General features: G+C 58.1%; 1 protein-coding gene across 6 annotated transcripts in view; it reads right to left on the bottom strand.

Moving 5' to 3' along the window:
* Window positions 1-1,530: 1,530 nt before the first annotated feature.
* Window positions 1,531-15,296, bottom strand: part of LOC132322953 (polyunsaturated fatty acid lipoxygenase ALOX15B-like) — a 22,684-nt gene continuing 8,918 nt past the window's right edge. For 2 of the 6 annotated variants that reach the window (XM_059837709.1, XM_059837708.1), the window contains exons 5-10: window positions 15,143-15,224; window positions 13,475-13,591; window positions 11,982-12,085; window positions 10,760-10,932; window positions 5,938-6,081; window positions 1,531-1,881 (exon numbers count right to left, since the gene is read on the bottom strand). In XM_059837709.1, the coding sequence (XP_059693692.1) occupies window positions 1,582-1,881; window positions 5,938-6,081; window positions 10,760-10,932; window positions 11,982-12,085; window positions 13,475-13,591; window positions 15,143-15,224 (920 nt within the window). In that variant the 3' untranslated portion in view covers window positions 1,531-1,581. Of the gene's footprint in view, window positions 1,882-2,072; window positions 2,199-5,937; window positions 6,082-10,759; window positions 10,933-11,981; window positions 12,086-13,474; window positions 13,592-15,142; window positions 15,225-15,296 lie in introns of those variants that run through there. The other 4 variants (XM_059837711.1, XM_059837707.1, XM_059837710.1 and 1 more) reach the window with 4 other exon arrangements.

Here is a 15,296-nt window from a genome sequence, read left to right as displayed (position 1 = left end):
GTTTGGGGGTTTTAGGGTGGATTTTTGGGGGTTTTAGACATTTCAGAGCAGGATTTTTTGGCGTTTCAGGGTGGAGTTTTTGGGGTTTTGGGGTTTCAGAGCGGGATTTTTTGGGGTTTCAGGGTGGAGCTTTTGGGGTTTGGGGGTTTCAAGGTGGATTTTTTTTGGGGGTTTGGGGGTTTCAGAGCGGGATGTTTTGGGGATTCAAGGTGGATTTTTTTGGGTTTGGGGGTTTTAAGGTGGAGTTTTTTGGGGATTTGGTCATTTCAGAGCAGGATTTTTTGGGGTTTTGGGGGTGGAGTTTTTGGGGTGTGGACGTTTCAGAGCGGGATTTTCTGGGGTTTCAGGGTGGAGATTTTGGGGTTTGGGGGTTTTCAGGTGGAATTTTTGGGGATTTGGTCATTTCAGAGCGGGATTTTTTGGGGTTTCAGGGTGGAGTTTTTGTGTTTTGGGGGTTTCAGAGCGGGATTTTTTGGGGTTTGGGGTTTCAGAGTGGGTTTTTTTGGGATTTGGACATTTCAGAGTGGGATTTTCTGGGGTTTCAGGGTGGAGTTTTTGGGGTTTGGGGGTTTCAGAGCGGGATTTTTTGGGGTGTTGGACGTTCCAGAGCGGGATTTTTTGGGGTTCGGGGTTGGAGTTTTTTGGGGATTTGGTCATTTCAGAGTGGGATTTTTGGGGTTTTGGGGGTGGAGTTTTTTGAGGTTTCAGAGCGGGATTTTTTGGGGTTTGGGGGTTTCAAGGTGGATTTTTTTGGGGTTTTGAACGTTTCCAAGCTGGATTTTTTGGGGTTTCAGGGTGGAGTTTTTTGGAGTTTGGGCGTTTCAGAGCGGGATTTTTTGGGGTTTTGGGGTTTTAAGGTGGATTTTTGGGGTTTTTGACGTTTCAGAGCGGGATTTTTCGAGGTTTCAGGGTGGAGTTTTTGGGGTTTGGGGGTTTTCAGGTGGAATTTTTGGGGATTTGGTCATTTCAGAGTGGGATTTTTTGGGTTTGGGGATTTCAAGGTGGATTTTTTTGGGGGTTTGGGGGTTTCAGAGCGGGATTTTTGGGGTTTCAGGGTGGAGTTTTTTGGGGTTTGGGGGTGAAGTTTTTTGGGGTTTGGGGTTTCAAGTGGATTTTTTTGGGGTTTTGGACGTTTCAGAGTGGGATTTTTTGGGGTTTCAGGGTGGAGTTTTTGGGGTTTGGGGGTTTTAAGGTGGAGTTTTTTGGGGATTTGGTCATTTCAGAGCGGATTTTTTGGGGTTCGGGGGTGGAGTTTTTTGGGGTTTTTGGGTTTCAAGGTGGATTTTTTGGGGTTTATGACATTTCAGAGTGGGATTTTTTGGGGTGTTGGACGTTTCAGAGTGGGATTTTTTTGGGGTTTGGGGTGGAGTTTTTTGGGGTTTGGGGGTTTTAAGGTGGATTTTTTGGGGTTTCAGTGTGGAGTTTTTTGGGGTTTGGGGGTTTCAGAGCGGGATTTTTTGGGGTTTCAGGGTGGAGTTTTTTGGGGTTTGGGGGTTTCAGAGCGGGATTTTTGGGGTTTTGGACGTTTCAGAGTGGGATTTTTTGGGGTTTCAGGGTGGAGTTTTTCGGGGTTTGGGGGTTTCAAGGTGGAGTTTTTTGAGGTTTCAGAGCGGGATTTTTTGGGATTTTGGGCGTTTCAGACTGGGATTTTTTGGGGTTTTTGTGTTCTGGGGTTACCTTGAAGAGGGGGTGCTGCGGTGGCAGCTGCCTGAGCGTGGCCAGGGCGAACACCTCTCCCAGCAGGTGAGCCCGGAGCAGGTGAGTCAGCGCCTCGTGCACGTGGAACTCGGAGCTGCGCACCCAGGCCTTGGCCAGCGCCCAGAGCCAGGGCGGGTCCTGCGGCACGAACAGCGGCGACTCGGGGCCCGGCTCCTGGGACAGCTGCGCACCCCAAAACCGTCAGGGCACCCCAAAAACCCTCAGGGACCCCGAACCCTCACAGGGACCCCAAAAGGGTCAGGGGACCCCAGGCCTTGGCCAGCGCCCAGAGCCAGGGCGGGTCCTGCGGCACCAACAGCGGCGACTCGGGGCCGGGGTCCTGGGACAGCTGGGCACCCCAAAACCGTCAGGGGGAACCCCAAAAATCCTCACAGGGACCCCAAAAGGGTCAGGGGACCCCAGGCCTTGGCCAGCGCCCAGAGCCAGGGCGGGTCCTGCGGCACGAACAGCGGCGACTCGGGGCCGGGCTCCTGGGACAGCTGGGAACCCCAAAACCGTCAGGGACCCCAAAAACCATCAGGGACCCCAAACCCTCACAGGGACCCCAGGCCTTGGCCAGCGCCCAGAGCCAGGGCGGGTCCTGCGGCACGAACAGCGGCGACTCGGGGCCCGGCTCCTGCGACAGCTGCGCACCCCAAAACCGTCAGGGACCCCAAAAACCATCAGGGACCCCAAAAACCGTCAGGGACCCCAAAAGGGTCAGGGGACCCCAAACCCTCACAGGGACCCCAAAAGGGTCAGGGGTCCCCAGGCCTTGGCCAGCGCCCAGAGCCAGGGCGGGTCCTGCGGCACGAACAGCGGCGACTCGGGGCCGGGGTCCTGGGACAGCTGGGTACCCCAAAACCGTCAGGGCACCCCAAAAACCCTCAGGGACCCCAAAAGGGTCAGGGGCACCCCAAAAGGGTCAGGGGACCCCAAAAGGGGAACCCCAAAAGGGTCAAACAGAACCCAAAAGGGTCAGGGGCACCCACAATGTTCGTACCCCAAAAGGGTCAGGGGAACCCCAAAAGGGTGAGGGAACCCCAGAAGGGGCACCCCAAATCCTCACAGAGACCCCAAAAAGGGTCAGGGGAACCCCAAAAGGGTCAGGGGACCCCAAAAGGCTCAGGGGGACCCCAAATCCTCACAGGGACCCTAAAAGGGTCAGGGGATCCCAGGCCTTGGCCAGCGCCCAGAGCCAGGGCGGGTCCTGCGGCACGAACAGCGGGGATTTGGGGCTGGGGTCCTGCGACAGCTGGGAACCCCAAAACCGTCAGGGACCCCAAAAACCATCAGGGACCCCAAACCCTCACAGGGACCCCAGGCCTTGGCCAGCGCCCAGAGCCAGGGCGGGTCCTGCGGCACGAACAGCGGGGATTTGGGGCTGGGGTCCTGCGACAGCTGGGCAGCCCAAAACCGTCAGGGGGAACCCCAAAAACCATCAGGGAACCCAAAAGGGTCAGGAGGAACCCCAAAAACCATCAGGGAACCCAAAAGGGTCAGGGGCACCCCAAAACCGTCAGGGGGAACCCCAAAAGGGTCAGGGGGAACCCCAGAAGGGTCAGGGGACCCCAAAAGGGACACCCCAAAAGGGTCAAACAGAACCCAAAAGGGTCAGGGGCACCTGAAATGTTCGTACCCCAAAAGGGTCAGGGTGACCCCAAAAGGGTCAGGGGGAACCCCAAAAGGGTCAGGGGACCCCAAAAGGGTCAGGGGGCCCCAAAAACCCTCACAGGGACCCCAAAAGGGTCAGGGGGAACCCCAAAAGGGTCAGGGGGACCCCAAAAGGGTCAGGGGACCCCAAAAACCCTCACAGGGACCCCAAAAGGGTCAGGGGAACCCCAAAAGGGTCAGGGTGACCCCAAACCATCACAGGGACCCCAAAAGGGTCAGGGGACCCCAAAAGGGGCACCCCAAAAGGGTCAAACAGAACCCAAAAGGGTCAGGGGCACCCACAATGTTCGTACTCCAAAAGGGTCAGGGGAACCCCAAAAGGGTCAGGGGGAACCCCAGAAGGGGCACCCCAAACCCTCACAGGGACCCCAAAAAGGGTCAGGGGAACCCCAAAAGGGTCAGGGCACCCCAAAAGGCTCAGGGGACCCCAAACCCTCACAGGGACCCCAAAAGGGTCAGGGGGACCCCAGGCCTTGGCCAGCGCCCAGAGCCAGGGCGGGTCCTGCAGCACCAACAGCGGGGATTTGGGGCTGGGGTCCTGCGACAGCTGCGCACCCCAAAACCGTCAGGGACCCCAAAAATCCTCACAGGGACCCCAAAAGGGTCAGGGGCACCCCAAAAGGGTCAGGGGACCCCAAAAGGGGAACCCCAAAAGGGTCAAACAGAACCCAAAAGGGTCAGGGGCACCCAAAATGTTCGTACCCCAAAAGGGTCAGGGTGACCCCAAAAGGGTCAGGGTGACCCCAAAAGGGTCAGGAGACCCCAAAAGGGTCAGGGGGACCCCAAAAATCCTCACAGGGACCCCAAAACCGTCAGGGCACCCCAAAAGGGTCAGGGGAACCCAAATCCTCACAGGGACCCCAAAAGGGTCAGGGGGACCCCAAAAGGGGAGCCCCAAATCCTCACAGGACCCCCAAAGGGTCAGGGAACCCCAAAAGGGTCAGGGGACCCCAAAAGGGGAGCCCCAAATCCTCACAGGGACCCCAAAAGGGTCAGGGGAACCCAAATCCTCACAGGGACCCCAAAAGGGTCAGGGGGACCCCAAAAGGGGAGCCCCAAATCCTCACAGGACCCCCAAAGGGTCAGGGAACCCCAAAAGGGTCAGGGGACCCCAAAAGGGGAGCCCCAAATCCTCACAGGGACCCCAAAAGGGTCAGGGGGACTCAAAAGGGTCAGGGGAACCCCCAAAGGGTCAGGGGGACCCCAAAAGCCAGAGGATCCTTTTTTGGCATCTGGGTTGCTTTTGGGGTGAGTTTTGGATTTTTGGGGTCCCTTTTCGGGTTTTTGGGGTCGGTTTTGGGGTTTTTGGGGTTTGGGGTCTCACCTGGATGGCGAGGGGCAGCAGCTCCCCCCTTCCCAGTGGGAATCCCCCCCATTTCAGACCCCCCCCCCATTTCAGACCCCCCCCAATTTCAGACTCCACCCCCAGTTTTGGGGTCCCCCCCCATTTTGGGGGTCGGTTTTGGTTTTTTTGGGGTCGGTTTGGGTTTTTTGGGGTTGGTTTGGGGTTTTTGGGGTCGGTTTTGGGTTTTTGGGGTCGGTTTTGGGGTTTTTGTCCCACCTGGATGGCGAGGGGCCGCAGCTCCCCCATACCCCCATTCCCATCCCCCCAATTTCAGATTCCACTCCCATTTTTGGGGTTCCCCCCCATTTTTGGGGTCCCTTCTCAGGTTTTTTGGGGTTTTTGGGGTCGGTTTTGGGGTTTAGGTCCCACCTGGATGGCGAGGGGCAGCATCTCCCCCCTTCCCCCATTCCCATCCCCCCAATTTCAGACTCCACTCCCATTTTTGGGGTCCCCCCTCCATTTTTGGGGTCCCTTTTAAGGTTTTTTGGGGTTTTTGGGGTCGGTTTGGGGTTTTTGGGGTCAGTTTGGGGTTTAGGTCCCACCTGGATGGCGAGGGGCCGCAGCTCCCCCACTCCCCCCATTCCCATCCCCCCAATTTCAGACTCCACTCCCATTTTTGGGGTCCCCCCTCCATTTTTGGGGTCCCTTTTCGGGTTTTTGGGGTCAGTTTGGGTTTTTTGGGGTCGGTTTTGGGGTTTTTTGGGGTCGGTTTGGGGTTTAGGTCCCACCTGGATGGCGAGGGGCCGCAGCTCCCCCATTCCCCCATTCCCATCCCCCCAATTTCAAATCCCACTCCCATTTTTGGGGTTCCCCTCCATTTTTGGGGTCCCTTTTCAGGTTTTTTGGGGTTTTTGGGGTCAGTTTTGGGTTTTTTGGGGTCAGTTTTGGTGTTTAGGTCCCACCTGGATGGCGAGGGGCCACAGCTCCCCCCTTCCCCCCATTCCCATCCCCCAATTTCACATTCCACTCCCATCTTTGGGGTTCCCCCTCCATTTCTGGGGTCCCTTTTCAGGTTTTTTGGGGTTTTTGGGGTCGGTTTGGGTTTTTTGGGGTCGGTTTGGGGTTTAGGTCTCACCTGGATGGCGAGGGGCCGCAGCTCCCCCCCTCCCCCCATTCCCATCCCCCCAATTTCAGACTCCACTCCCATTTTTGGGGTTCCCCCACCACTTTTGGGGTCGGTTTTGGGGTTTTTGGGGTGGGTGTTGGGGTTTAGGTCCCACCTGGATGGCGAGGGGCAGCAGCTCCCCGTCGGGGCGCTGGTGCAGCAGGCACAGGGGGGCGGCCACGAAGGTGGGGCGGCCGTCGATGAGCGCCGTGGGGAGCCCCTGCAGCACCCCATAATCGGCCAGGTAGATGTTCCCTGCCTGGGGGGCACCCCAACATCAGGGGGACCCCAAAACCCGGGGCTACCCCCAGTCTGAGATCCCCCAAATCCTAAAAAACCCCAAAATTCCAGTAAAAAAACCCAAAAATCCCAGAAAACACCCCAAAATTCTGGAAAAAAACCCCAAATCCCAGCACCCCATAATCGGCCAGGTAGATGTTCCCTGCCTGGGGGGCACCCCAACATCAGGGGACCCCAAAATCGGGGCGTACCCCCACTCTGGGATCCCCAAAATCCTAAAAAACCCCAAAATTCTGAAAAAAAACCCAAAATTCTGGGAAAACACCCTAAAATCCCAGAAAAAAACCCCAAATCCTAGCACCCCAGGTAGCTGTTCCCTGCCTGGGAGGCACCCCAACATCAGGGGGACCCCAAAATCGGGGGGTACCCCCACTCTGGGATCCCCCAAATTCTAAAAAACCTCATAATTTTGGGCAAAAAACCCAAAATCCCAGAAAAACACCCCAAATCCCAGCACCCCATAATTGCCCAGGTAGATGTTCCCTGCCTGGGGGGCACCCCAACATCAGGGGGACCCCAAAACCCGGGGGTACCCCCACTCTGGGATCCCCCAAATCCTAAAAAACCCCAAAATTATGGGAAAAACCCCCAAAATTCTGGAAAAAAACCCCAAATCCCAGCACCCCATAATCGGCCAGGTCGATGTTCCCTGCCTGGGGGGCACCCCAATATCAGGGGGACCCCAAAATCCGGGGGTACCCCCAGTCTGAGATCCCACAAATCCTAAAAAACCCAAAATTCTGAAAAAAAAAAAAACAAAATTCTGGGAAAAAACCCTAAAATCCCAGAAAAAACCCCAAATCCCAGCACCCCATAATGGGCCAGGTAGACGTTCCCTGCCTGGGGGGCACCCCAAAATCAGGGAGACCACAAAACCCGGGGGTACCCCCAGTCTGGGATCCCACAAATCCTAAAAAACCCCAAAATCCCAGGAAAAAACCCAAAATTCTGGGAAAGAACCCTAAAAATCCCAGAAAAAAAAACCCAAAATCCCAGAAAAAAACCCCAAATCCTGGGGTTCCCCCCTCATTTCCCAGTTCCCCTCCCAGATTTTGGGGGTTTTGGGGTTTTTTTGGGATGTTTGGGGTTTTTGGGGTGTTTGGGGTGTTTGGGATGTTTGGGGTGTTTGGGGTGTTTGGGGTGTTTGGGGTGTTTGGGGTGTTTGGGGTTTTGGGGTGTTTGGGGTGTTTGGGGTTTTTGGGATGTTTGGGGTTTTTGGGGTTTTTGGGGTGTTTGGGGTTTTGGGGGTGTTTGGGGTTTTGGGGTGTTTGGGGTGTTTGGGGTTTTTGGGGTGTTTGGGGTTTTGGGGTGTTTGGGGAGTTTGGGGTGTTTGGGATGTTTGGGGTGTTTGGGGTGTTTGGGGTTTTGGGGTGTTTGGGGTGTTTGGGGTGTTTGGGATGTTTGGGGTGTTTGGGGTGTTTGGGGTGTTTGGGGTGTTTGGGGTTTTTGGGGTGTTTGGGGTTTTGGGGTGTTTGGGGTTTTTGGGGTGTTTGGGATGTTTGGGGTGTTTGGGGTGTTTGGGGTGTTTGGGGTGTTTGGGGTTTTTGGGGTGTTTGGGGTTTTGGGGTGTTTGGGGAGTTTGGGGTGTTTGGGATGTTTGGGGTGTTTGGGGTGTTTGGGGTTTTTGGGGTTTTTGGGGTGTTTGGGGTGTTTGGGGTGTTTGGGATGTTTGGGGTGTTTGGGGTTTTTGGAGGTTTTGGGGTGTTTGGGGTGTTTGGGGTTTTTGGGGTTTTTGGGTTGTTTGGGATGTTTGGGATGTTTGGGATGTTTGGGATGTTTGGGGTGTTTGGGGTTTTGGGGTGTTTGGGGTTTTGGGGGTATTTTGGGGTGTTTGGAGTTTTTGGGGTGTTTGGGGTTTTTGGGGTGTTTGGAGTTTTTGGGGTGTTTGGGTTGTTTGGGGTGTTTGGGATGTTTGGGGTTTTTGGGATGTTTGGGATGTTTGGGGTTTTTGGGGGTTTTGGGATGTTTGGGGTGTTTGGGGTGTTTGGGATGTTTGGGGTGTTTGGGGTTTTTGGGATGTTTGGGGTTTTTGGGGTGTTTGGGGGTTTTTGGGGTGTTTGGGGTGTTTGGGGTTTTTGGGGTGTTTGGGGTATTTGAGGGTTCTGTTTGGGTTTCTGGGGGTTCTCTTTGGGGGTTTTGGGGGATTTTGGGGGGTTCTGTCTGGGGTGTTTTGGGGTTTTGATGACTTTGGGGTATTTTTGGGGTGGTTTTTAGGGTTTTTAGGGTTTTGGGGTCCCTCACATCCATCTCCCGCTGCAGGGTTGTCCCCGGGCCCAGGCTGGGCCCACCACGAGCTCGGTGTTTCTTTGGGGTTTTTGGGGTGGTTTTTGATGATTTTGGGGTGGTTTTAGAGTGGTTTTGGAGTATTTTGGGGTGGTTTTAGGGTTTTTGGGCTACTTTGGGGTGGTTTTTAGGGTTTTTGGGGTGGTTTTGGTGTCCCTCACCTCCATCTCCCGCTGCAGAGATGTCTCCGGGCCCAGGGTGGGCCCCACCAGGCCCTCACTGAGCGGGAGGTTGGGGGGATTTGGGGTGTTTGTTTGGGGTTTTTGAGGTGGTTTTGAGGTATTTTGGGGTGGTTTTGGGGTATTTTGGGGTGGTTTTGGGGTATTTTGGGGGTATTTTTAGGGTTTTTGGTGTCCCTCACCTCCATCTCTTGCTGCAGGGTTGTTCCTGGGCCCAGGCTCGGGCCCACCATGGGCTTGGTGTTTCTTTGGGGTTTTTGGGGTGGTTTGTGATGATTTTGGGGTGGTTTTAGGGTGGTTTTGGAGTATTTTGAGGTGATTTTATGTTTTTGGGCTACTTTGGGGTGGGTTTTAGGGTTTTTGAGGTGGTTTTGGGGTCCCTCACCTCCATCTTGTGCTGCAGGGATGTCCCCAGGCCCAGGCTGGGCCCCACCATGGCCTCGCTGAGCGGGAGGTTGGGGGGATTTGGGGTGTTTGTTTGGGGTTTTTGGGGTGGTTTTGAGGTATTTTGGGGCGTTTTTTGGGGTGGTTTTGGGGTGGTTTTGGGGTTTTTTGGGGTGGTTTTGAGGTATTTTGGGGGTATTTTTAGGGTTTTGGGGTCCCTCACCTCCATCTTGTGCTGCAGGGAGGTGCCCAGGCCCAGGCTCGGGCCCACCATGGCTCGGTGTTTCTTTGGTGTTTTTGGGGTGGTTTTTGATGATTTTGGGGTGGTTTTGGGGTATTTTGGGGTGATTTTAGGGTTTTTGGGGGATTTTGGGGTATTTTGGGGGTATTTTTAGGGTTTTGGGGTCCCTCACCTCCATCTCCCGCTGCAGGGATGTCCCCGGGCCCAGGCTCGGGCCCACCATGGGCTCGGTGTTTCTTTGGGGTTTTTGGGGTGGTTTTTGGTGATTTTGGGTTGGTTTTGGGGTGTTTTTGGAGTATTTTGGGTGGTTTTAGGTTTTTGGGGTACTTTGGGGTGGTTTTTAGGATTTTTGGGGTGCTTTTGGTGTCCCTCACCTCCATCTTGTGCTGCAGAGATGTCCCCGGGCCCAGGGTGGGCCCCACCATGGCCTCACTGAGTGGGAGGTTGGGGGGATTTGGGGTGGTTTTGGGGTTTTTGGGGTGGTTTTTGATGATTTTGGGGTGGTTTTGGGGTATTTTGGGGTGATTTTAGGGTTTTTGGGGGATTTTGGGGGTATTTTTAGGGTTTTGGGGTCCCTCACCTCCATCTTGTGCTGCAGGGAGGTGCCCGGGCCCAGGCTCGGGCCCACCATGGGCTCGGTGTTTCTTTGGGGTTTTTGGGGTGGTTTGTGATGATTTTGGGGTGGTTTTAGGGTGGTCTTAGAGTATTTTGGGGTGATTTTAGGGTTTTTGGGCTACTTTGGGGTGGTTTTTAGGGTTTTTGGGGTGGTTTTGGTGTCCCTCACCTCCATCTCCCGCTGCAGGGATGTCCCCGGGCCCAGGGTGGGCCCCACCAGGCCCTCACTGAGCGGGAGGTGGGGGGGATGTTGGGGTGTTTGTTTGGGGTTTTTGGGGTGGTTTTGAGGTATTTTGGGGCGTTTTTTGGGGTGGTTTTGGGGTTTTGATGATTTTGGGGTATTTTGGGGGTATTTTTAGGGTTTTGGGGTCCCTCACCTCCATCTCCCGCTGCAGGGATGTCCCCGGGCCCAGGCTCGGGCCCACCATGGGCTCGGTGTTTCTTTGGGGTTTTGGGGTGGTTTTAGGGTGGTTTTGGAGTATTTTGGGGTGGTTTTAGGGTTTTTGGGGTACTTTGGGGTGGGTTTTAGGGTTTTTGAGGTGGTTTTGGTGTCCCTCACCTCCATCTTGTGCTGCAGGGATGTCCCCGGGCCCAGGCTCGGGGCCAGAGGGGCTCAGGGTTTGTTTGGGGTTTTTGGGGTGGTTTTTGATGTTTTTGGGGTGGTTTTAGGGTGGTTTTGGAGCATTTTGTGGTGATTTTAGGGTTTTTGGGGTACTTTGGGGTGGGTTTTAGGGTTTTTGGAGTGTTTTTTAGGGTTGTTGGTGTCCCTCACCTCCATCTCCCGCTGCAGGGATGTCCCCAGGCCCAGGCTGGGCCCCACCAGGGCCTCGCTGAGCGGGAGGTTGGGGGGATTTGGGGTGTTTTTGGGGTTTTGATGACCTTGGGGTATTTGGGGGTATTTTGGGGTGGTTTTTAGGGTTGTTGGTGTCGCTCACCTCCATCTCCCGCTGCAGGGATGTCCCCGGGCCCAGGCTCGGGGCCACCAGGGCCTCGCTGAGCGGGAGGTTGGGCGGCAGGCGGCGGCAGCGGCGCAGCAGGACGGGGTTCACCCCGCTCAGGAACTGCTCCCCGAAAAACGCGTCCTCCTGCCAGTGCCGCACCACGTACTCTGGGGACAGCGGGGACACCTCGGGGACAGCTCGGGGACAGCTCGGGGACACCCCCCAACTGCTGCGACACCCCCAGGGCCACCCCAGGAACCCCAAAGTTTTGGGATCTCTGAAATCGCCTCCTGGCCCCTCTGGGATCCCCCAAATTCTTGAGGCCCCCTCGTGTCCCCTGTGTCACCCCCAGTGTCCCTTCGATGTCCCCCCAGAGTCCCCAGTGTCTCAAATGCCCCAAGTACGGCCAATTCCCCTCGTGTCCCTGATGTCCTTGATGTCCCCAATCCCCCAGTGTCCCCAATGTCCCCACTGTCCCCGCTGTCTCTGCTATTCCCAGTTCCCCCATCCCCCCAGTGTCCCCAATGTCCCCAGTCCCACCAGTGTTCCCAGTGTCCCTAATCCCCCAAGTCCCTCCAGTGTCCCCAGTGTCTCCAATGTCCCCAATCCTCACAATGTCCCCAATCCCCCCGGTGTCCCCAATATCCCCAGAATCCCCAGTCCCACCAATGTCCCCCAGTGTCCCCAATCCCCCAATCCCCCCGGTGTCCCCAATGTCCCCAATGTCCCCAATCCTCCAGTGTCCCCAATCCCCCCAGTGTCCCCCATGTCCTCAGCGTCCCCAGTCCCCCCGGTGTCCCCAATGTTCCCAGTGTCCCCAATCCCCCCGGTGTCCCCGGTGTCCCCAATCCCCCAGTGTCCCCAATCCCCCCAGTGTCCCCAATCCCCCCGGTGTCCCCAGTGTCCCCAGTCCCCCCGGTGTCCCCAATGTTCCCAGCGTCCCCAATCCCCCCGGTGTCCCCAGTGTCCCCAATCCCCCCGGTGTCCCCAATCCCCCCGGTGTCCCCAGTGTCCCCAATCCCCCCGGTGTCCCCAATCCCTCCGGTGTCCCCAGCGTCCCCAATCCCCCCGGTGTCCCCAATCCCCCCAGTGTCCCCAATCCCCCCAGTCCCCCCGGTGTCCCCAGTGTCCCCAATCCCCCCGGTGTCCCCAATCCCCCCAGTGTCCCCAATCCCCCCAATCCCCCCGGTGTCCCCAGTCCCCGCGGTGTCCCCACCGGTGACAGGCGTGTGGAAGCAGCGGAACACGCGGGTCATGGCCTCCACGCTGGGCCACGAGCTGGGCTGGGCCAGGAACCCCCGGAGCTTGGCCTCCAGGTTCCTGGGGACAGCGGGGACAGTGGGGACACTGGGGACAGCGGGGACATCGGGGGGATCGGGGACACTGGGGGATTGGGGACATTGGGGGGATTGGGGACATAGGGGGGATTGGGGACATCGGGGGGATTGGGGACACCGGGGACATCGGGGGGATCGGGGACATCGGGGAGATTGGGGACATTGGGGGGATTGGGGACATAGGGGGGATTGGGGACACTGAGGGGATTGGGGACACTGGGGACATTGGGGACATAGGGGGGATTGGGGACAGCTGGGAGGGATTGGGGACATCGGGGGGATTGGGGACATTGGGGGATTGGGGACATCGGGGGGATTGGGGACACTGGGGGACATTGGGGACATTGGGGGATTGGGGACATCGGGGGGATTGGGGACACTGGGGGACATTGGGGACACTGGGGGATTGGGGACATCGGGGGGATTGGGGACATCGGGGGATTGGGGACACTGGGGGATTGGGGACATCGGGGGGATTGGGAACACTGGGGGATTGGGGACATTGGGGGGATTGGGGACACTGGGGGATTGGGGACATTGGGGGGATTGGGAACACTGGGGACAGTGGGGGGATTGGGGACACTGGGGACATTGGGGACATCAGAGGGATTGGGGACACCGGGACAGTGGGGGGATTGGGGACACTGGGGGGATTGGGGACAGTGGGGACATCGGGGACATGGGGCAGATTGAGGACATTGGGGACATTGGGGACATCAGAGGGATTGGGGACACCGGGACACTGAGGGGATTGGGGACACTGGGGGGATTGGGGACAGTGAGGACACTGGGGACATCGGGCACATTGAGGACACTGGGGGGATTGGGGACACTGGGGACATTGAGGGGATTGGGGACAGCAGGGGGAGGGCGTGGGCAGGGGCAGGTTTGGGGTCAGAGGTCAGTCAGGGGAGGGTCAGTGGTCAGGGGTCACTCATTGGTCACTCAGGGTCACTCAGGGTCACTCAGGGGTCACTCAGGGTCACTCAGGGGTCACTCAGGGGTCAGTGGTCACTCAGGGTCACTCAGGGGTCACTCAGGGGTCACTCAGTGGTCACTCAGGGTCACTCAGGGGTCACTCAGGGGTCACTCAGGGGTCACTCAGGGGTCAGTCACTGGTCACTCTGTGGTCACTCAGGGGTCACTCAGGGGTCGGTCAGGGGTCACTGGTCAGTCACTGGTCACTCAGTGGTCAGTCACTGGTCACTAAGGGGTCACTCAGGGTCACTCAGGGGTCACTGAGGGGTCAGGGGTCACTCAGTGGTCACTCAGGGGTCAGTGGTCACTCAGGGTCACTCAGGGTCACTCAGGGGTTACTCAGGGGTCACTCAGGGGTCACTCAGGGGTCACTGAGGGGTCAGGGGTCACTCACGCGGCGCTGCCCCTCAGGTAGAAGGCCGAGGCCTTGGCCCAGGAGTAGCTCAGGTCGGGCTCCAGCGGCGTCCCCAGGGGCAGCGCCCAGGGCAGGCCGGGGGCGAACGGGGCCAGCCTGGAACAGGGACACACCTGGGCACACCTGGGCACACCTGGGCACACCTGGGGGCACACCTGGGACAGCTGGGCACACCTGGGGGCACACCTGAGCACACCTGAGCACACCTGGGCACACCTGGGACACCTGGGCACACCTGCGCACACCTGGGCACATCTGGGCACACCTGAGCACACCTGAGCACACCTGGGCACACCTGGGACACCTGGGCACACCTGGGCACACCTGAGCACACCTGGGCACACCTGAGCACACCTGGGGACACACCTGGGCACACCTGGGGACACCTGGGCACACCTGGGCACACCTGGGCACACCTGGGACAGCTGGGGACAGCTGGGCACACCTGCGCACACCTGAGCACACCTGGGGACACACCTGGGCACACCTGGGGACACACCTGGGCACACCTGGGACAGCTGGGGACAGCTGGGGACACACCTGGGGACACCAGCGCACACCTGGGGGGACACACCTGGGACAGTTGGGGACACACCTGAGCACACCTGGGGGCACACCTGAGCACACTTGAGCACACCTGGGCACACCTGGGACACCTGGGCACACCTGGGCACACCTGGGGGCACACCTGAGCACACTTGAGCACACCTGGGCACACCTGGGCACACCTGAGCACACCTGGGCACACCTGAGGACACCTGGGGGGACACACCTGGGACAGCTGAGGACACACCTGAGCACACCTGGGCACACACCTGAGCACACTTGAGCACACCTGGGGACACCTCGGGACACACCTGGGACAGGTGGGGACAACTGGGGACACACCTGAGCACACCTGGGATAGGTGGGGACACACCTGGGCACACCTGAGCACACATGGGCACACCTGGGACAGGTGGGGACAGCTTGGAACACACCTGGGGACACACCTGAGCACACCTGGGAACACCTGAGCACACCTGGGGACACCTGGGAACACCTGGGCACACCTGGGGACACACCTGGGGACACCTGAAGGACAGGGACACACCTGGGGACACAGACACCCACACACACATACCCACCTGGGGCGTCACACACACCTGAGAATGTCACACACCCCCCAGGTGTCACACACACACCTGTACGTGTCACACGCACACCTGTACGTGTCACACACCCCCCAGGTGTCACACACACACCTGTACATGTCACACTCACACCTGTACGTGTCACGCACCCCCCAGGTGTCACACACTCACACCTGTACGTGTCACACACCCCCCAGGTGTCACACTCACACCTGTACATGTCACACACACACCTATACATGTCACACACACACCTGTACGTGTCACACGCACACCTGTACGTGTCACACACCCCCCAGGTGTCACACTCACACCTGTACGTGTCACACCTCCCCCAGGTGTCACAGTGTCACCTGTCCCCCACCTGTAGCGCCGCCGTTGCTGCACCAGGTGTCACACACACACCTGTACGTGTCACACACCCCCCAGGTGTCACACACCCCCCAGGTGTCACACACTCACACCTGTACGTGTCACACCCCCCCCAGGTGTCACAGTGTCACCTGTCCCTCACCTGTAGCGCCGCCGTTGCTGCACCAGGTGTCGCCGGCGCTGTCGCTGCAGCCGCGGGTGTCGCTCCATGGCCGGCGTGGTGGCTGCGGGGACACGGCGGGACAGGTGTCACAGGTGTGCCCAGGTGTGTCCCCACCCCCCCCCACGTGTCCCAG

This window comes from Haemorhous mexicanus, unplaced genomic scaffold, assembly GCF_027477595.1.
Source record: "Haemorhous mexicanus isolate bHaeMex1 unplaced genomic scaffold, bHaeMex1.pri scaffold_219_ctg1, whole genome shotgun sequence".
NCBI classification, from domain to species: Eukaryota; Metazoa; Chordata; class Aves; order Passeriformes; family Fringillidae; genus Haemorhous; species Haemorhous mexicanus.
The sequence above is the reverse complement of the archived record's forward strand: the minus strand, read 5'-3'. Positions and strand labels throughout refer to the sequence as shown.